We start from the raw sequence: 22,231 nt of genomic DNA on the forward strand, positions 1-22,231 counted from the left end.
AGTAAGTTTATTTATATAGTGCCTTTCATACAACAGTATCTCAAAGCACTTTTACAAGTCAGTAAAAACAGAAAAATACAATAAAATTAAAACAATGCAGAAAAACAAAGTAAAATAAAAAAAATAATAATAAAAAAACATCAATATTGGAGAAATAATGACAATGTAAATGTTTTAACTTGGTGATTTATTATCACACTTCTGTGTCAACAAGTACAGGTGTTATACACTGACACAGCAACTTTGTCAACATGTACAGAAGTTGGTATTGTGACACAGCAACCTTGTCAAGTACAGGATATTATATATTGACAGCCACAGTGGCTGTGTCACCATATAAACACCTGTATTTGTTGACACAGGCACTCTGTCGGTGTGTAATCACTTCTATGTGTTGACACAGTGGCTGTCCCCATATAATCACCTGTGCTTGTTGACACAGAAGTGTGATAATAATCACCAAGCTAAACAGTTACTTTGTCATAAGTGAAGCACATAGGCTTTTAACCATGCTGCTACCATGCATTTTCAGGTGAAATGGTTGTAACAGTGTAAAACAATGGGCTGTGCAACATTGTGAACAGTGTGTGAACAATTTGAAATGTGCCTCTATTGCAGTCATTACGGTGCAATTGAATGCCGTCGGCTCATATCATTGGGGGTGGGGGCTGGGGGAGAGAAGAAAGCAGAAAGCAAATGGCTAAATAACTATTTCATGTACACCCATAATCAGGACAAATACAGTACAATAATCATCTGATACTGAAAATATATTTCAGATGGGTTTTAAAAATCCAGATTGCTGACTGCAGCAGTAGGGTAGTGTGAGGATCAGCAGATCCTGTTTTAGTTAATTGAGCGACGCTGTCTATGATGACGAGTGTCTCTGGTGTAATGCCTCATCCACAACTTCGATGACAGCAGGGCTGCTTAGAACAGACGCAGTTATGTTTCTGCAAATATTTATATTCTGCCATTTCTACATGATGTAGAATCTGAAACGCATTAGATCAAATACCATTACGTGTAGTCAATGTGCCAGGAATGTTAATAAAGATTAATCACATACCATATTTATGAATTTGTAAGCAGATTGCATTCAATTTCAAATATTTATTTACAATAATTTCAACTTTACTTTGTGATTACCTCCAAAATGGTATTTTCCAAATGTAAAATGCATTCACTTACAATATTACAAAGAGGATAAGAACATCCACTAATTAACAATTGACAGGATAAGGTATATTATTTAGGAAAAACAATTCTAAAATACATAATATTTTCGTGAGCAACAAATTTACTTGTATGCAGTTTCATCTCCATGAGGAATGCGCTGGAACTGCAGCAGATTGAGTTTTTTTTTATTTATTTTTTTTCCTTTGACCGCTAGTCCCCACCCACTTAGTGTCATGTGCAGAAACCAATACTATATGCACGCAAACCAACCTTATGCACATGCAAACCAACACTATGGCTGCAAACCAGTATTGTGCGTACATAAGCCAATGTGCTAAGCATGCAAATTAACAAAGTAAGTGAGGCAAGTGAGTTCATCTGCTCTATCAACAATTGTTCAGTTTCACTAAGGTTAGAATGTGAACAGTCAATGGGGTGATTGGGCATTGATTGGACAGACCAGTCTAGTTATAATGGCAGGAATAATGGTTGGAATAATGGCATGGTCTAGTTAAGTGTTTAGTACCTCATTGAAGGGGAGATGAGATCTCATTAGAGGAGCGAGAGCAAAGTGCTGCATTAAGCCCTTCAAATGCTATTGAGTGTTGTGTGTGTGTGTGTGCGTGTTTTTTTTTTATATCATTATTTGGTGACCCATTTGGGCATTTTTGTTTTTTGGTTTTAGGGAGAGTGGTTGTTTTGTTTAGCTTATTGTGTGCCAAAAGCACTAAATTCCAGTGCTGGTGTCAGACATTTATTTATTTATTTATTTATTTATTTGGTTTGTTTGTTTGTTTGTTTGTGCGCACCACCCACTCCTCAGACCTCCGATAAGTAATCCTCTCACACTTGTTTAAATGCCTTCTTCAACCTTGATTTCAAAACAAGAAAAATAAATACGGCCTTAGATTTTTGAGCTTCCAGGGCTAAAATATCCAACGTTTTAATCAAAAGTTAAATGTGTCAGTTTTCCTATCCTTACTTAGCCATAGTTGTCATTGACCCTGAAGTAAATGAAAAACATGGATTTTAAAGGAAGCACATCAAAGTTAAATCTTTATTATGAAAGCAAAAAGCTAGCTACAAATGTTAACCTCTTCATGCATTTCTGTATTTTACTATTTTGGGGGGGGGAATGGCCCGAGTATACTGTACTATTTCACATCACAAAAAGGAAGTGATGTTACATTACACTCCACATTGAGGGGGATGTGTGTTAAAATGAGCGCTTATGTATTAAACAGGTATGTGACACCATATGATCTTGGTTAGCGGTTTGTAAATAACTTCTTTCATTTCTTTGAGTACTATTGGGAGGATCTCATCCGGCCCAGGGGATTTGTTTATTTTAAGAGCTCCTAGTCCCTTTAACACTTCTGCCTCTGTTATGCTAAAGTTATTTAAAACTTGATAGGAACAGGTCGACATGTGGGGCATGTTGTCCGTGTCCTCCTTTGTAAAAACCTGTGAAAAGTAATCATTTGATATATTTGCTATTTTTTTTCTTCATCTATGATTTTGCCATTTGTGTCTCTTAGACATTTAACCTCCTCTTTGAATGTTCTCTTGCTGTTATAATATTGGAAAAACATTTCAGAATTGGTTTTAGCCCCCTTAGCAATATTGATTTCTATCTCTGTCTTGGCCTTTCTAACTTCCTTTTTGACTTGTGTTTGCAGTTCCAAGTACTCTTTCTGTGTACTTTGTTTTTGGTCCATTTTAAACACTCTGTAAAGTGCCTTTTTTCGCTGAATATTTTTTTTAATTGATCTATTAAACCATTTTGGCCATTTTGTTTTAGATTTAGATTAGTCTACTTTTGGGAAGTAATTGTTTTGCGTCCTAGTACTACATTTTTAACCCTTTGCAGTCCATTTATTAAGTGCGTGTCAGGCGCGTCAGGTCCAGTTTATTTTCACTCGTTTCATTCCTGATCACTCGTTTTATCACCAAACTCCTCAATAATGCAATCCAAGTCGTTATTTTATTACTATAACATCTCAAAGCTCTGCAAATGTCAGTGATAGTCTCTGTGCGCTGATTCAGTAACAGGCAGCTTGTTTCCTTTTGGCCGCCCCTATCTGATCCCAGGGGCAGTTATGACCTATTCATGAGATACGCCTTTTTTTAATTATTTTTTTTTTTTGTTATCGGCTTGTCTCGGCTCCTGTCGCTCCCACTCAGCCATTGAATGGTTTTCTCGTCTTTTTCCGTAGAAAAAACGACTAGAAACCCGTTTTTTGCGGTTTTTTGATGATGTCGGACAGGGTCCGACAATGGACTGGATAGGAATAATTGCAACGTCGGACCAGGTCCGACAATGGACCGCAAAGGGTTAAAAAACAGCCATCCTTTTTCTGTGGATGTTTTCTCTATTTTACTCCAATCTACTTCTGTTAGTCTCTGTTTCATACCTTCATAGTTTGCTTTTCTAAAATTGTAAACCTTGGCTTTAGTCATTACTTTTGGGGTTTTAAAAAATACTTCAAATGAGACCATGTTGTGGTCTGAGTTTGCCAATGGCTCTCTGACCTCTGTTTTAGTTATTCTGTCTTCATTATTTGAAAAGACTAAATCAAGGCATGCCTCCCCTCTAGTCGGTGCCTTGTCAAATGGCGTTAGGAAGCAGTCATTTGTCATTTCCACCATTTCAATTTCGTCCGTCGTGCCCCCCATCGGATTTTCCCATTTTATATGGGGGAAGTTGAAATCCCCCATTAGTATGGCTTCTCCTTTTCTACACGCATTCCGAATGTCATTGTATAACAGATTATTTTGCTCAGCGTCTGAATTTAGCGGTCTATAGCATGCTCCTATTATTATGCCCTTTGAATTTGTGTCCATTATTCTGACCCATATTGATTCTGCAGTGTTTTCTTTGTCCTGATTTAACATCTGGGCTTCAAGACTATTTCTTATGTATAGCGCTATCCCTCCGCCTCCTTCTGTCCTGCCTGTCTTTCCTATATAGTGTGTACCCACTAATATTATATTCGTCTCCATCACTCTCAGACAACCAAGTTTCTGTAACACCTATCACATCGTAGTTACTTGTTAGTGCAGTAGCTTCAGGTTCTAACATTTTGTTTCTGAGGCTTCTAGCATTAAGATAAATACATTTAATGGCTGTCTTACCTGAGTTGTTGCCCTTGTTTTGATGTGGTCTCCCTTCTGTTTTTTTTGTTTTCTCCCCCCTTCCTTTCTAGTTTAAATGCTTCTGGACCTCCTCAAGGATTCTTTCTCCAAGTTTCTGCTGTGTGCCTGCTGTGTACACGCAGGCACACAGCAGAGCTCTACAATTTTGTTAATGTCATTTTTTTTTATGAAATACAAATAATTATGAAAATCATTTTTTATTTTAGTAATTAAACTAGTCTACATGTGTTTGGAGATTGTACCGCTTGTTCAGTAATTTGTTTATTCAGATGTAATGCTGAGGCTTTTTTTTTTTGCATACAATGTTCTCTGCATCCAGCATTGTTGTCATTGTTCTGTGAACATTAGAACTTTTTATTTTGTATATATTGTATATATTTATTTTGTAATGGTCCTTTCTTGCTGAGATAACAATTAGTTATTTGTAAATCTTGCTGTTTTTGCAAATGCCTTTTCAGATGCCAAGTGTCTCTGTATTTGCCCCTTATTTTTCATTCAAAGATGCGTAAATATACAGGGAACCTAAAAATGAGCATAAATAGTGGGTTTTTAATGTAATGTAATGCTTGTATTATGTTACTTCTAGAAAATCCTCAAATGTTTTTATGAAATTCCTTTTTCCTTTTCAGTAATAATTGAGTCACTGAAGGATACACCGCCGCTTAAAGATGAAAGTGTTGTTTTTAATGAAGGAAGACTTGCTGTTGGAAAGGTAAGTTAAAAACAAATTAGACAGCTTCTAACAAACAGAACAATTATGCCAATAGGCAGGTATAGGCATCTATAAATATTGTACACATTCGAAAATATACAAGAGTTATAGAACTGCTGTTCACTGTTAATTGCAGAGAATTCTGCCATATAAACCCTGAACTCACTCTAACCTGCAGCCCAACTACCTGCCAGTTATTTATTTTTCATTTTGGGGGTGGGGGCAGACTAATGTTAATGCAGTTAGAATGATTTGCAGTCACTGAGAAGGCAAGAGGAAGACAGATAACAGATGTAATTTGTAGTGAGGCTGAGAATAAAAAAAAACACATCTATTGCCTTATTTATTTAAAAATGTTATAAAAGAGAACGGAATGCAATTAGTCAGTGTAATTATCATTGTTGTACTGCTCTTGTAGACATGTTACGCAGCTAAATATATTAAGAAAATAGAAGTGTTTACAGATTTGTATTGCACTGTACAAGCTTGGAGTAAATTTCAGCCAATTTCAGCCATGAAGTATTTTATGATTTCAGAAGAAAACAAAGAACTCACTCTTGAAATAATATATGCTTTCACTAAATGTACTGTATAAATGAAGTTCCACTCTGGAATAAAAACGTTAATAAACTGTTTAAAGTAATATGTTTAATGTACTTTAATCTAGAATAGAGTTGTGTGTCCTGTGTTACTGTATTCATACCTAATCTAAGACAAAACAGACCTTTTTTTTTAGTTTTCCAAGTAGTGCACCATATGTTTGGTTAACATTTAATGTTGTCTTTTCTTTTGTCACACTTCTGTGTGTGCCGACAACAATAGACTAACATCTGAGACATTGGCACTCAGTACAGAGATCTTTTTTTCCCCTCTTTGTTAATCAAATTTAATCAAGCTTGAAATCCTCTAAACACTATAGGACTTGAGCACACATTCAAATGTTTTTGTTGTAATTGTTACAGTTCACTGGATACTGGATTTACAGCAATCAAACTCATTATATAGCCTCATTTCAGTCCACAGACCTCGATTTGTGTAAAGATAGTAAAGGTTTAAACAAGATAGCAAAGGCCCTCTTAATGCAATAAACCATTGTGTGTTTATATATATATATATATATATATATAATATTATAAACAAGCTTGTCTCTGATTGCATAACTGCTAGGAATAGAACATTTTCCATCTCAGCTGACAGGTTTACAGTAATATTATTGGGTCAAACACACTTTGACTTCCTCAGCTTCACAATTCATCGAGTTAAAATTAAGTTAAAGTTAAAATATAGGAAGTGGTTAGGGGAGTGTGATGCATCTATTCTGTTATAGAAATAGTAAAGCACCATAAATGACTTATTATTATTATTATTATTATTATTATTATTATTGTGTATTTGTTTGTTTTATTTATTTGTTTATTTTTTCACAGATATTTGAAATATTCGGACCAGTCTTCCGTCCTTATTATGTTCTTCGATTCAACTCCCATCAACATATTGCAGAAAAAGATATCAAAATGCAAGAAAAAATGTATTATGCTCCTTCAGTTAAAGACTTTACTGAGTACATCTTTACAGAAAAACTTGAGAAGTAAGTTGTACGATTTTGAAATTATTATGCATAGCCTTAACACGTTGAAAGTACAGTGATCTATGTTGTTGTTTTCTAACTGTCAAGTACTGGAAGACTAATATGTTATAGAAACAGTTAATGTTAATGTGCTGGTTTTATGGTGAACTGTGGTACAATGGTTGTGTTTACAGTTCCTTTGGCGACACACTGGTATTTTTTCCTGCATCTGTCAACGGTAGCCACGGAATGTAAAATAAGGTTTTAGGAGTGCAGGCTGCTACCTGGTTTTATGGCCACTGTTTGCTTGGCTTTTACAACCAAAAAGATAAATAAATAAATGCCTTGGTGTTGCAGTAACTGCACAATTTTGTTGACAGATAATACACTTTTCAACTTAAGACACTGACATTTTGTTTGTCGATTTGTGGTTTCCAAGGCTCTAGATCCAAGTTTAAATCGGCATCAGTATAACTTCCTTTCTATTTTCAGTATTATGGAAACTCTTCAGGCAAAATCTAACAGAACCCCTCACTTAGATCTGTGACAAGATTAATGCTCTACTGTAGTCATGTGACTTTTTGGTTTCTGGGTGAAACTGTATGATTTTCAGTCTATTTAAAAAATGTATCATTTCGCTGCTGCATTGTTATACCCTCTACCCATGCCAGTGCTACTATCCTTTCGACATTTTCCATTTTGTTTGCAAACCAGTTTCTTCAGAGATGCTATTCACCTCACACTTTTTCCACTGCGAATCTACCGAAATGTAACAAATTCAGTAACAAAAAAAGCAAATGTATTGCATACTGATATAATTTAGGAGGTGAGATCTACTTTGCGTAAATGTTTAGTGAATGTATTCACAAACTCATCTGAAGCAGGTGCATACTGTATTTAAATCCTAGGTTTATAGTAGCTCCTCTGGCTGGCTTTTTTATGTTCAAGACTGCCGGCTGCCCTTTTTGCAGTTTAATGGTAGATGTTCAGTTCTTCAAGTTTGATCCATTATCATTTTAAGTAGACAATTGTTTTCCTCACCTTTTTTTGTAAAGTGTAATTACAAAACTAATTCTAGCTTGAAAATGATTACATGACATATTACACGACCATGGTTTCTGCAGTATTAACCCTTAGCGGTCCATTTATTCAGCACGTCTCAGGCGCGTCAGGTCCAATTTATTTTCACATGCGCAGTTTATTTTAGACGCGCTGTTTAAAAGTGTTTTTTTTCACAGTAAAATAGGTTTAAAAGGCACTGCTTAACAGGACACTCAGTACTGCATCTCCAGCCCCGCCCCACCCCTTGTTCGCTATATTTTTCAAATGTCTCTTAATAATAGCACATACCGATAAATCATCTCTTGATCACTCGTTTTATCACCAAACTCCTCAATAATGCGATCCAAGACGTTATTTTATTACAATAACATCTAAAAAAATCTCTGCAAATGTCTGTGATGTTCTTTGAGCGCTGGATGCGGAAGCAGCTAGCTTGTTTGTTTATGTCCGTGTTATCTATTTTTTTCGGCTCCTGTCGGTCTCACTCAGCCATTGAATGGTTTTCTTGGCTTTTTCTGGAGGCAAAAACGACTAGAGACCTGTTTTTTGCGTCTTTTTGATGATGTCGGATAGGGTCCGACATTGGACCGGAAAGGGAAAATTGCGATATCGGACCAGGTCCGACATAGGACCGCAAAGGGTTAAGCTGGGGTTTTAAAGTCATATGTTGTATACCTCCTAGTTTATAATAATTATTTTCTTGTGTTATGCACACCAGTGTAGAGTACATAAACCACTGAACTCCCTCCTTGTGACCTAGTTTCTTTATAAAGACCAGCTCACCAATAAGACACCTCTCTTTTTAGGTCCCTTCAGTTTGAAAGTCACTTTTCATTTAGCACTGTCTCTTCTCAACAGATCAGTTTGAACTGCTCATTGTGTGCCGAGTGTCGTCTTTTCACCAACTTCTGTGACTCGGTTCAGATATGGTAATAGTCTAACTGACTTGTTTAATACTGCACCTTATAATGTCCACCTATTTGTAAAGAAGATAGCACCCACCTGTGTGTCCATTAGCAGTCCCTGCTGCTTTTAGTTAACCTTCATGCTGTCCGCTGGCTAAGTGTTTCTCCTAATGAAGCACTCCTTTTAGAGTACAGATTACCATTAATGCAGGGAAAAATCCACTTGTAATCACAGCACAGAGTTAATATAATGTACACTGGTTTTGGTTTTGAATGGCACCTTTTTAATCAGCTATATGTTTATTTATAGCAACACTGGGTTTATAAATGTAGCACAGCAAGGATCCAGGAAGAGACTTTTTTTTCTTTGTTTAACCTTTTTCACAAACACAAGCTCATTAGCAGTGTCCCCTTGCTGTGCCACGATAATGTTTGTGATTTTTCCAAAGCTCCTATTGTAGAGGACAGCACAAGACGATAAGCCATTGCATACTGGATCTGTTTATTTATAATTTATAAAATGTATTATTTATAAAATTTATTTTTTGAACGTTTGTCAATTCGTATTATGAATCTAAAGCCAAATGCATACTGTAAGTTTTTATTGAAGTCATAGTAATACTGAAATCAAATTTAAATCACAAAACAATGAAAAGTATTATAAATGTACAGGTATTGTGCATTTTATTGAAAGAAAAATGTATACTACAAAGCAAGTCATCCTGAATATCAGGGCATTGGTTGACAAAGTGTTCGTGAGGATGTTGAAATCAGTAGCATGGTGTACGGTGGTGCATATATCCAGCGCTTTCTACACCTCCACGTAGGGTTGTTGCCGGTATTTTTAATGTCGATAAAAATATCGTCACAAATAAATTGTTCCTTTTTTTTTTTTGGTCAACCCTTACCTTGTGCATGACGCAAACTGAAAGTATGAAGCTTTGGACAGATCCATTTGAACGTCATAGGAAGGACAATAGGTAGTACAGGTTAATACTATTACTATAGTATTACAGTATATTTAAATTTAATTCCAGAACTCATATTATTTTATTGAATGTCCAGTCAACGGTTTAATCAATCAGTCATCACGTTACATTTTTAAAAAAGCTTAATTTTATTATGTTTGATGTACCCGATGTATATACTCCAGTGTTTTGAACACAGGCTTCACCTTGCTGTCTGCAAGACATTTACCTTATTTTATTAACCGTGTGAATGAACCCTGTGTTCAGAGTATGTTTAACTATTGTTACTATTCCTTTGTGGAAAAGCAGCCGGCAGACCAAGTGCCTTCAGCTGTCACTTGACCTAGGGTGCGCCGCATTACACTAGCTGTGTTAAAAATGACTTGCTTTTAATATTGAATATGAATCTATTTGCTTGCCCAACGTTTCTTTTGTTGTATGTTAACAAACATACTTTGTGTATGTATATACATACAATCCATGGCAAAAGAGTAAGTAATTTACTATGATAAAATATATGTGTTTTTTTTGTTTGTTTCTCAGTCATTGCCTATGTACATGAAAAAAACCTTAGAAAGGAAAGTAAGTTATACTTTTGCAAAATATATGAACGTACAGCCTGTAGTATTATATAAAAGCAGCTTTTAAAAGTACTTCTGGTTTTTATATTTTAACATAAAATTGCAACAACAAAAAAAAACTTAATCAGAATGTTAAATATGTTGTGATATATATTATGTTGTCTTGAACATCTAAAACAGGGGTATTCAATTATTTTAGTGAAGGTCCAAAATTCTTGGTTACAGCAAGGTCAAGGTCTGGAGCACATTTTCACTCCCATCCCCATACCGACAAACAACACTACACAAATATTGTTTTTACACATGTTGGCTTGAGAGTTCTTCAGTAGGGCTGTGTTCGAAGGTTGATTAACTAGCCAGGAATTCGAACGTAGTTATAAAACCTTCGAAGGTTCGTCAGGTGCCATTCACACACTACGTGTTTTTTTTTTTTTTTCTCTTGGCAGAAACCGTTTGACAATGTGAGAATACTATAAATCGCACATTAAATGTCACTCACATGCAAAGTGTGGGTACCTATAGCGATTGTACTGCTTCAGTAAAATATGTAGTGAATACCTAGTGTACAAGACCGTGTAAGAGAAGTGCAATGGTAGAATATGTTTGAAACATATAAAATATACGCTAACACAAAATTTTAATTTTGAAAACTGAGCACCGTCCACCCCTCCAACTCACTTAATTCGCCATCTCGACAGCAAAGCGTTGTATAGCGTAAGCTGTATTGAAATAAATAGGTCACAAAGTCCCATTTCTTAATTTTGTCAATTTATTTTTAATAAGAGTTGTACTGTGATAAAACTCCCTCTATTTTTACTTCCTCTTGGGTATTTATCAGACTCTAAAGTAATCTTATTTTCTGTGTTCAGTTTTCTGTTTGTATTAGAATGAGATATTAATAATGAATGAGATAAGGATGTGTTGCTATGGTAGAGTTAAATGAGGCAAAAAGCCATGTATTTGTTTCTTTGGGGATTTTAACCGGCACACCAAAGTGAAGACCAGCGTGCATAGATGTTCAAGGCATAATGTGCACTTTAATTTTGCCCAACTCTTCTTGACATCTTCCAGAGTTAATTACTGGATGATAGATCTAGAGATGCGAATGAGGGAAATTCAAAGCCATCAAAACTTCCCTCTGTACTTTAACCACAGAGACCAAAATTATGGTATGAGACCCATGAGATTGCAGCAATCAAAGCAAATTCTTGTCATTGAAAATCCAAGTACTGAATAGAGCAATAATTTGCTTAGATTCTGAAGAAAACTTTCAATTATACAGCGTAGAATACATGAAGACTGTAATGTGATGCCTAAAAATTGAAATATCTGTATAAGAACTTTGCTTTTTGTGGGGTTTAACATTTATTGGAACAGTAATGGTGCAGGTTTTCCCATATTTAATTAGTCCCCATGGAAATCTGCAGTAAAATGTCCTAAAATCTACAAAGAAAAGTGTGTTTTATGGCATTGACTTTTTAATGAAGACAGTGTTTAGTGAGTATTAATAAATAAGAAAAAGTCACAGTTAAATTCAGTTTTTATTAAATCACATTACTAAAATCTTGGGGAACAGAATAAACATTTTACTCCAAGAAGAAAAAAAAATACAAGTGTTATTATATTATGATTAAATCCGAACTAGGTACAGTCTTACTGTCTGTCCAATTTAATCAGCAAACAAATGTAGTCCATAGTGCAAAATAAATGTTTTAAATAAATAAGAAAACATGCAATATCTTTTTAAATTGCAAAAATAAATTAAATCTGGACAAAAAATAAAAGCAATCAATGTGTTTCTTGCTTTTTATTTATTTATTTACTTTATTTATTACCCCATTTCTACTTGTGAATAACTATCAAATGTCTCAATGAGACCGCACTGCACTTACTGATTTATAATATAGAAACACAAAGGCCTTGAGGTTTGAGTCAGACAGCGAGCGTCTCCTGGCTGACAGCAGCAGTTTGTAGATGCTGTTGCTTCTTTCCACATCAGCAGAATTAGTCACAAAAGCCTTGTACGTTTTGGCCAGTTTGGCAAGCACAGGTAGTGGTGATTGTATGCTGTCCCAGAAGAGAAGTGTCAATTACACTGCAGGCAGAGGACTTAACAGCATCAGGACCAAACTTGGTAAAGTACAAGTGAAGCTTTTCATCAGGTACATCTGTAAACCCATCTGTAAATTGTGACTTCTGCTCTGGAAAAATGACTATTTTTAAGGGTTGAAAATTCTGCATGCTGAGGAAATGTATTGATGGTTACACACCATCCATGTACTTGAAAAGTTTCTCTTCAGCTAACTGGTAAGCCTGCTCGAGGATTGCTAATGAAAAAAGGAAGAACATGCTTCTAGCTTCAGAACTTTGTTTGCAGAAAAACTGATTTTCAAATCTTCAAGGTAGTCAATAACTTTCCTTGCCATGGGCCTATTGCTTTCAAACAGATTACTAAGCTGCAGAAGAACTTTAGACTTCTCTGTTAAAATATTCAACTGCAACTGCAGTAATTGGTTAAGCATCTTATCCTGTGTCATGTGATGCAGGCTCTCCAGAGAGCTCGGAGGGATGTGCTTACACTCCTCCATTTCTGCTTCAAAAAATTTAAAGCAAAGTTCTCTGCATGGTAGGCCACTGCTATGTACCAGGAGTTGCACCGTGTTCCACATGGATTTGAAGCTATGGTTGCTTCTTTGCCAGATGCAAAAGAAGAAATCTCAACTGTACAATAACTGAAGTACCTTCTGTTCCTTGCACCTGCCATGTAGAAAACCCATGAAAGTGCCCCTCAAATGGTTTTCTAAAAAGATTCATTATATGTGCAGGTAGTGTGGACAGAATTGGGAAAGAAAACAGAGCTGAGTTGTAGGTTTTTGTCATGTACGCAGCATTGTCCATGCCGATTTGAAATTACATTCTGATTGGCAACTTCATACTTTTGCAGAGCATTGGCAGTAGCAGCTGAGACAGTGGAATGATTGCATTTGTCAAGGAACACTGTATTGATGAGATAGGCCCTGAGCTTTCCAGAAGCATCTTTAATTAAAGGTGAAGCCATTATGTTGAGCACACATCTTCCCTCAATATCTGGAGTCTCATCAAACATCACAGCCACTGGCTTGTCACGGATAAATTCTTTTGATGACTTCTTTTTCAACATACATTTCAGGCAAGTATTTCTCATGCAGCTGGTGTGAACCTGGAGTGGCCCCTGAATTGAGTTTCTCAATTAGGCCTTCTGGATGGGGTGCTCTGTTCTGTACCGTGGTGTATTGGTTGCATTACAAACTCGAACCGATTTTGTGGCAAACCTGAATGGTGGGGATTGTAAAGAAGAGCTACTTTTAAAATAAAGCAAAGAAAGTTCACTTAAAAGTCACAGCTGACTATGGCTGCCATTTTTTAAATATACAATAAACATAACAATTCTTAAATAAATTAAATACAGTTATGGCCAAAAGATATGACTATTTAATCACATTAGTAATAATAACATTTACCTACCAGAATAAGATTTTAATGGTGCACTGGGATTAAAATTATCATTGGTAAAACAAATGCACTGTTTTACAAATGTGTACTAGGCTTGGAACATTTTTGTACAAATATAATGTGATATTTGTAGAAACATTTGTGCACTGTAATTTTAAAACATGTCCACATCAAGTCGGCACATATAAATAGTTTGAAAACAAAGGTGACACTGATTGCCTGATAAACTAGCTTGTGAAAGTGCTACCATCACATACCACAAAACAAAAGGGAAAGTAATGATTTCCTAAAATATTGTCATCCCAAGTAATCTGATAATATCTAATATAGTTCGCTGCCCCCTTCTTTTTTGAGTATTCATGTTACTACACCATGTACAAAAAAACCTAAGTATTAAATCACCGCTCGCATCCAGTTCAAGACTCTTGTACTAGCCTACAGATGCCTTGACCAGACTGCACCAAGCTACCTCCAGACCCTCATCTCTCCCTACACCCCCACTCGACCTCTCCGCTCCGCCTGCACTAGAAGACTGGCTCTACCTCCGCTACGCTCCCCTGCCTCCAGAGCCCGCTCCTTCTCCACCCTTGCTCCGCAGTGGTGGAATGACCTTCCTACAGATGTCAGGACTGCCCAGTCCCTGACCACATTCCGGCGCCTCCTTAAGACTCACCTCTTCAAAGAGCACCTGTAGAACTCCTCTGTTTGTAACCTGGGACACTATCACCCTTCATTTAAATGTGCTTTATTTTGCTCTTATCTGCCCCCTATTTTACTGCATTTAACCCTGTACTTCAGAATACTGTAATCTGCCAAGTGTTTAACCTGTAGTATTTTGTACTTAATCATATCCTGATGTAAATATCACTATTTAATCATAACATGATGTAACTATCACTATTATCTGCTGTATTATTGAATTGTGGTTTGTCACACTTGAACAAAAATTATTGTATTTCTTGCTCTTATTGTATTACTTGTATTGTAACACTTGAAATGTATTTGCTTGCGATTGTAAGTCGCCCTGGATAAGGGCGTCTGCTAAGAAATAAATAATAATAATAATAATAATAATAATAATAATAATTAAATAATTGGAATGACATCTTTTGGGACCTGCAACATCGGGACTACAAGCAAGGTCCTAATTGTTTTTCTCTGACCTTTCACATAGGAGTAATGGAACAACACTTCAATTTGAACATGCGACTACAATATTAAATCCTTTCGTAAAAAAATGTTGTTTCGTTCTTCAGTAGCCACTGTTTGTCTATCCATGGTCATTGTCATGGTCTTCTGCTGTTTTAACAGAAGATCTGATGGTGAGTTATTAAAAATACTGGACTTGCGTTTTGTATGTTGAATGGACTTCAAATGATCATCAATGACTTCCTTTTGTGGTCAAGTACCATGTTGGATAAGGTACAAAATAGCTTCCCACTGTCTTAATGAAAGTCTTTGTAGCTTTCTCAGTGCTAATTTAGATTTGTTTCCAGAGCTCACCAATGGCCTTAGGAATCTCTCCATGGCTGAACTGAAGCTCGCACTGAAACCCTGCCACACTTCTCATAGCATTTATGCACTACTAGTGACATGTAAAGGTGATGGTAGGGACCAATGAAGAAAAATGTTCAAGTTTTTGGTTCTTTGCAAAAAATGGAAAATTCTGCAGAGAGCAAATTCCATGATTTATTTTTTTTATTTTTTTTATTATTATTATTTTTTTTTTCCCCGCAATCGCAGAATCCTGGAGGGACTATTTAATCATCCCCATAAGGGGAGCTTGTATGAGTTTGCAAACATGTTACCAACTTCACTGCACCTTCTACCACTAATACTTCATAAACCATTAAAGCATTAGGGAAACTCTGCAGACAAAATCTAATGTTATTCTTCACTTTGGCTTGAGATGGTTGCCATATTGGTATCGTATGACTTTTTAGTTCATGCATGACAGACCTATATTGGCACCAAGGTTTGTTCTTCACAAATCATTATTTGCGTTGACTGATCTTTCTAACAGATGGACAAAACATCAATGTAAAATATATTTTTTTTAAAAATAAAATAATTTGACTTATAAATACAAATAAAAAATATAACGGCATTTTTGTTTTCCTATTGTTTAACTACTGTTTAACAGCTATCAGCCTGTTTCCCTTTTGCTCCTGCTGCCTTGTACTGACTGCACTGTTCTGGATTACATGCACTGAACCTCCACTTCACTGATTGTAAAGAAAAAGGCAGAAGTGAAAATGGCTCTCCGTATACTCAGATGATTACTAAATTATATTTTAAATAAAAAAATAAAAATGTATCTGAACTTTTTTTTTGTGCCTTTTAATAACTGAATGCTTATTTTTTTACTTGCAGGGAAAGAGGCTCTGATGCATCTTGGCAAAATGACCAGGAGCCACCACCTGAGGTAAAAATGGACACTCTTTGTTTTTCTCTGCTGTCAAATTAATATCCCAGTTGAATAAGTGCATCATTTGCCTTAGAATCGTGTTGACTGTAGCTGTCTTGTCGTCGTCATCATGTAAAACTGTGGACAGACAGGCATGTGTGTTCAAAGTGACATTCAGGAATACGGTACAAATACAGCTTTTGGAGGATGTATTTGCTACTGTTCAACAGTGTGTGTGTATGTATACATGTATATGTTTATATGTATATGTGTTTGTGTATATGTTTGTTTATTTTTATGTATGTATGTATGTATGTATGCATGCAATAAGTCTTGGCACGGTGCTCATATACGTCAACTATACGGACGCCTCGGTGCATTTTAGGGGAGAATTTTTTATTTTATTTTTTTAAAATCTTAAGCCAATAAAAGGACCATAAAAGTAGTCTCATTTATAACTTTGAACTACACACTAAATTAAGCTAAGCAGCACTTACAAACCATTAAAATACATTGTTTGAAGTGTCAAAGCCGGAGTGAGTGAGTATGAAGACAGCAATTTACTTTTTTTTTTTTTTTTTTGGGGGGGGGGGTTCTGTTTTGCTATCTTCCAGCTCATTTAATTATTGTTCATCCAAATCGACATGTCTACTTTTGGGATTTTTTTCTAGTGATTGGGTCACTCCCAAGAGGGTTACTGGTACTTTTTAAATTCTGTGAGGCAGTGCAGTGATTTTGAATATGTGACAAGGATCCATCTGTATATAAATGAGAGAGAGAATAGGACTTGTGATCTGCAAAATGCCTTCTTTTTATTGTGCTCAATTAGATGTTGTGCTAAAAGCATTTTACGCTGCATTTTGCAGACGGTGTACGTTACGAGTACATTGTCTAGTGGTGAAGTAAATTTATTTTGGACACTACCAGTGACCATTGTAAAGACTGTTATCATGAAATGTGAGAACATAATGTGTACTTGAAATAATGAAAGCACCCTTCATACATTAAAACAGCAACTCTAACTACAGTTTATAATCTTCCTTTCATGTTATTTACAGGGTTTTATATAACTCAAAAGAGACCTCTGATATTCCCTCCATTCAGATCCACTGTGGATCTTTTTTTTTTTTTAGTTCAGATCAGTTCATTATTTAACATTGTATATTTTCTGTACAAATTACTATTTTATTGATGTATTTATTTATGTAATTCCAGTCTCGTACTGGAATGAAATTAAATGGAATAAATAAACTATCCGTTCTCGTGTTCATGCTTCCCCATTCATAATCCATCACTTATGCAGAAGTTGTATCGCTCAGTCACACTTTCAGATAAAAAGCAGCAGCACTTCTAGGCTACAGGAACTAACCATTACTGGAATGCAGTTATGCATAGCATTAAGGTTTCTAATATTAGGCAGTTTTAGTTTAAACTTCAGTTAAATACACTTTTATTTTATTAGTACATGCTTGGCCTTACAGTAGGGTAAATTTGTCAGACAGGTCCAGGGTTTATTGGATACTAGTCTTCCCTTATAGATGCATTCAATTAGCACTAACGTTTGCTAATAAAATTCTCCCAGGCAGTGCCACAGCAAAATATAGAAACTAAATATAGAAGCAGGACCAATAAATCTATCACAGTAAAGAAGAAAATCAATATATGCAGTGCTGGGACAAATATTTGAACAAACACTGCTTAATGTATTTGCATTACATATACACATACACTGATTTTATATACAGACGTGCTCAAATTTGTTGCTACCCCTCCACAAAAAACGAAGGATGCACAATTTTCTCTGAAATAACTTGAAACTAACAAAAGTAATTGGCATCCACCATTGTTTATTCCATATTTAATAGAAATCAGACTTTGCTTTTGATTTTTTATTCAACATAATATTGTAAATAAGAAAACAAATGAAAATGGCATGGACAAAAATGATGGGACCGCTAACCTAATATTTTGTTGCACAACCTTTAGAGGCAATCACTGCAATCAAACGTTTTCTGTAGCTCTCAATGAGACTTCTGCACCTGTTAACAGGTAGTTTGGCCCACTCTTCCTGAGCAAACTGCTCCAGCTGTCTCAGGTTTGATGGGTGCCTTCTCCAGACTGCAGGTTTCAGCTCTTTCCATAGATGTTCGATAGGATTCAGATCAGGACTTACAGAAGGCCACTTCAGAATAGTCCAATGTTTTGTTCTTATCCATTCTTGGGTGCTTTTAGCTGTGTGTTTTGGGTCATTATCCTGTTGGAGGACCCATGACCTGCGACTGAGACAGAGCTTTCTGACACTGGGCAGTACATTTCGCTCCAGAATGTCTTGATAGTCTTGAGATTTCATTGTGCCCTGCACAGATTCAAGGCACCCTGTGCCAGGCGCAGCAAAGCAGCCCCAAAACATAACCGAGCCTCCTCCATGTATCACTGTGGGTATGGTGTTCTTTTCTTTGAAAGCTTCATTTTTTTGTCTGTGAACATAGAGCTGATGTGACTTGCCAAAAAGCTCCAGTTTTGACTCATCTGTCCAAAGGACATTCTCCCAGAAGGATTGTGGCTTGTCAATATGCATTTTAGCAAATTCCAGTCTGGCTTTTTTATGTTTTTCTTTCAAAAGTGGAGTCCTCCTGGGTCTTCTTCCATGGAGCCCACTTTCGCTCAAAAAGCGACAGATGGTGCGATCAGAAACTGACGTACCTTCACCTTGGAGTTCAGCTTGTATCTCTTTGGCAGTTATCCTTGGTTCTTTTTCTACCATTCGCACTATCCTTCTGTTCAATCTGGGGTCGATTTTCCTCTTGCGGCCACGCCCAGGGAGGTTGGCTACAGTTCCATGGACCTTAAACTTCTTAATAATATTTGCAACTGTTGTCACAGGAACATCAAGCTGCTTGGAGATGGTCTTGTAGCCTTTACCTTTACTATGCTTGTCTATTATTTTCTTTCTGATCTCCTCAGACAACTCTCTCCTTTGCTTTCTCTGGTCCATGTTCAGTGTGGTGCACACAATGATACCAGCACTGCACAGTGACTCCATAATCCATTTAAATAGGCTGAATGACTGATTACAAGATTGGAGACATGTGTGATACTAATTAAAGAAACTAATTAGTTTGAAATATCACTATAATCCAATTATTTATTATCTTTTCTAAGGGGTACCAACAAATGTGTCCAGGCCATTTTAGAATATCTTTTTAGAATCAGCAATAATTAATCTCTTTTCATAGCTTCTTTGCTTTATTCTATGACATACCAAAGGCATGCAAGTATACATGATAAAATAGCTTTTAATTTCATCACTTTTCAGGAGGAATGAAGCATTATTTCAATGAGGGTACCAACAAATTTGAGCACGTCTGTATATACTGATTTATATATATATATATAAAGTATAAGTATTGGAAGTATCAATCATGCAAAGGAAACCAATGCACAAGTAAAATCTTAAATAACAAACACAGATTCTACTCTATGGATGAGTGTTTCTCTCCTTTCCTTAATTGCTCATTTGATAGGGTACTGGATTTATTTTATTCCCAGTAGATATTTTCTGTAATATAGTATGCATTATACTGTTTTCCAGCGAATTCAAAGTTAAATAATAATTGAATTCTAAAATGAAAAACCTGTGTTTGCTCCAACACTAATTCCCACTATATGTAAATGTAATGCATATAATGTAAACTCTGTGCTATTATTATTATTTTTTTTTTAAAGCCAGTAAGGATGCTAGTGGCAGTATGTATTTTTGATTACATTAGCGGTACTATCTCCAATTGTGTGTTTTTTTTTTTTTTTTGTATTCATTTTCTAGGCTTTGGATTTCAGTGATGATGAAAAAGAAAAAGAATTTAAAAAGAAGAAGAAAAAGCCTCAGACGAAACAAAGATTTGATCAAAATCTGTTAAGTGAGTATTTAAGCATAACTGTGGAGCTTGTATGTTCTGTCGCCAATTCAACTTAATATCTCATATTTTCATTGTTATGGAAACTCCTTGTTTAAATCAAATGGTGTCCCTTACTTTGACTTGTGATTGTGGCCATGTAATGTTGTTTTGAAAGAGACCAGTTTGAGATATTGTGTTCATACTCTGTGCACACCTATATTCTGTAATCCTTAGGCCAAGTATGATCGTGGGTATCATACACAGAGGTGTCGTCAAGGGTAAAAGTGTGCTTGGGGGGGATGATGACGAATAGGTCTGTGTATAAAGACCCTTAATTGTATTTTTAAAAGGGTAGCTCTTACTTCTAGTAACATTTAAAACAACTACAGTATTTCTACATTGCATAGACAACATCCACTCAATTGATACATGCATATTGTATGAAAAACACATGTAAATCAGCCGTGGACTTCAACAACATAAAATAAACTGTTCTATCACAAGTCATCTGATATTGTTTATTTCAAAATAAGTACTTTATGGGGGGAACAAGTAATGATTTTCAAAAACATTAAGCCAAAAAACTATTAGAACACATTTATTTTCGAAAAAAAAATAAGGTATATGAATGATGGACATTGACAAAATGTTTTTGGTTTCTTTTTAATCACTCGATCATTCATCCTTGACCATGACACACTTGAGTGACTATGACTGAAGCATATGCACTTAATCACCTTATTAGTGAGACAGTTGATTGGACACTGGACATGGAGTGATTTCAGCTGTTGAATTGCAAGCTTGAATAAAAGCAATAAAGAAAATCACAGAAATGGCTGTTTTGCATCACCTAGAATTTTAGGATTGAGACAAAAAAAAAATTACCATCTGTTACATATTTAATTTAACACCATGTAATCAAAGAAACTACGGGAAGTCATAGTAGTAGTACAGTATTTAATGTTAGATTTTATTTTCATTTTTAGTCAGTTTTTCAGTAAGTATATGGAAAACTACAATTAACAAAGTATGAAAACTCATCTAATGATGATTTTTTTTTTTAATATGTAGGTTAGAGACTGAGTAATCGTGTGGTACAGTTCTAAATATGATTTTAAAAAAATCACTGAGAGGCTATTTTCAAAGCACAAGTTATTCACATTTGTGTATATAACATATACTATATGACTGATTTTCCACACCCCGATGATATAGCAAGATGTTTGTCATCTTCAGACTATTACACTGTTGTGCTTTTATTTATCACTGGACTTCAGTGAATTAAGTTCAACACTTTTTGAATTTTAATTTCCACCTTTCTTGCGTTTATTAACAAACACACAGTTAACAGGACTGTATAATAGAGTAGTGAATCATTATAGTTGGAATTGTACAAGTACTTTACCAGTAGGATAAATACATATTTACATTCATACATGCTGCAGATCATTTTAGATTCTTGCTAGATTGATCTTCTCCATTTTACGGTTACACTGTCCTAACTCACTTTTCAACTCCAGTAGAAGACCGATAATGTTGCGATATACCTCTCCACATTTAACTGGTTTATATCGATACATTTACATCAGAGATATTCTGTACACAAGATACACCAATCCACTGACTCTCTATGGGGGCCTCCGCTGCAGGCAAAGTGTTGTGGGATAGAGAACTCTGGTGAAGATTTTCTATTGACAGTCAATGGAGCGGTGTTGGATTGAGCTGCTTTGAGCTTATTTTAGCAGAAATGGCGCATGCGCAGAAAACAGATACGTGTTTCACACAGTACAGACAGGTGCAATTGTAAAACTTGAATTTATTGGTATTGGACTTTCATTTTTATATGTTTTTAGTTTAACCATTGATTGAAATGTTACTCATTTACTACTGTAACTAGTCTGTAAATATACAAAAACCAACACATTAATGAAACAAGCAGGCAAATGTAAAGGCAGAGGTGAGAATCTTGGTAATATCCTTGGTGTAAGTGTGCTGCGCATGCCTCAGACACATCCATTCCGTTGTCATAGCGGTCCTCCTGTCCACACTTCACTGTTCCAATGCGTATCACAACTGTACAGGTACAAAACTTTTATACGGCGGCGGTAACAACTGCAGTGTGAACAGACAGTGTAGCGATACTGTTCCGCAACGGTGAACAGGGCTTCACTCCTCTCATTTGAGCGAGCATGAACAATAAACCATGTGCAGTTTAACTGCGCTCTGACAATTTGTCTTTTAAAGCTTAGTCTTTAAGACCACAGCACTCCCTGCTGTTTTGTTTAATGTATTTTCTGCTTTCTTTT

General features: G+C 35.8%; 1 protein-coding gene across 1 annotated transcript in view; it reads left to right on the plus strand.

Annotated features, from left to right (window-relative positions):
• LOC117421063 (H/ACA ribonucleoprotein complex non-core subunit NAF1-like) overlaps positions 1 to 22,231 on the plus strand; it is a 59,565-nt gene that overhangs the window by 31,751 nt on the left and 5,583 nt on the right. The window contains exons 5-8 of the mRNA XM_059031262.1: positions 4,965 to 5,047; positions 6,475 to 6,635; positions 15,996 to 16,047; positions 19,853 to 19,946. Of these exons, the coding sequence (XP_058887245.1) occupies positions 4,965 to 5,047; positions 6,475 to 6,635; positions 15,996 to 16,047; positions 19,853 to 19,946 (390 nt within the window). The remainder of the gene's footprint in view (positions 1 to 4,964; positions 5,048 to 6,474; positions 6,636 to 15,995; positions 16,048 to 19,852; positions 19,947 to 22,231) is intronic.

This window comes from Acipenser ruthenus, chromosome 1 (assembly GCF_902713425.1).
Source record: "Acipenser ruthenus chromosome 1, fAciRut3.2 maternal haplotype, whole genome shotgun sequence".
Classification (NCBI taxonomy): domain Eukaryota; kingdom Metazoa; phylum Chordata; class Actinopteri; order Acipenseriformes; family Acipenseridae; genus Acipenser; species Acipenser ruthenus.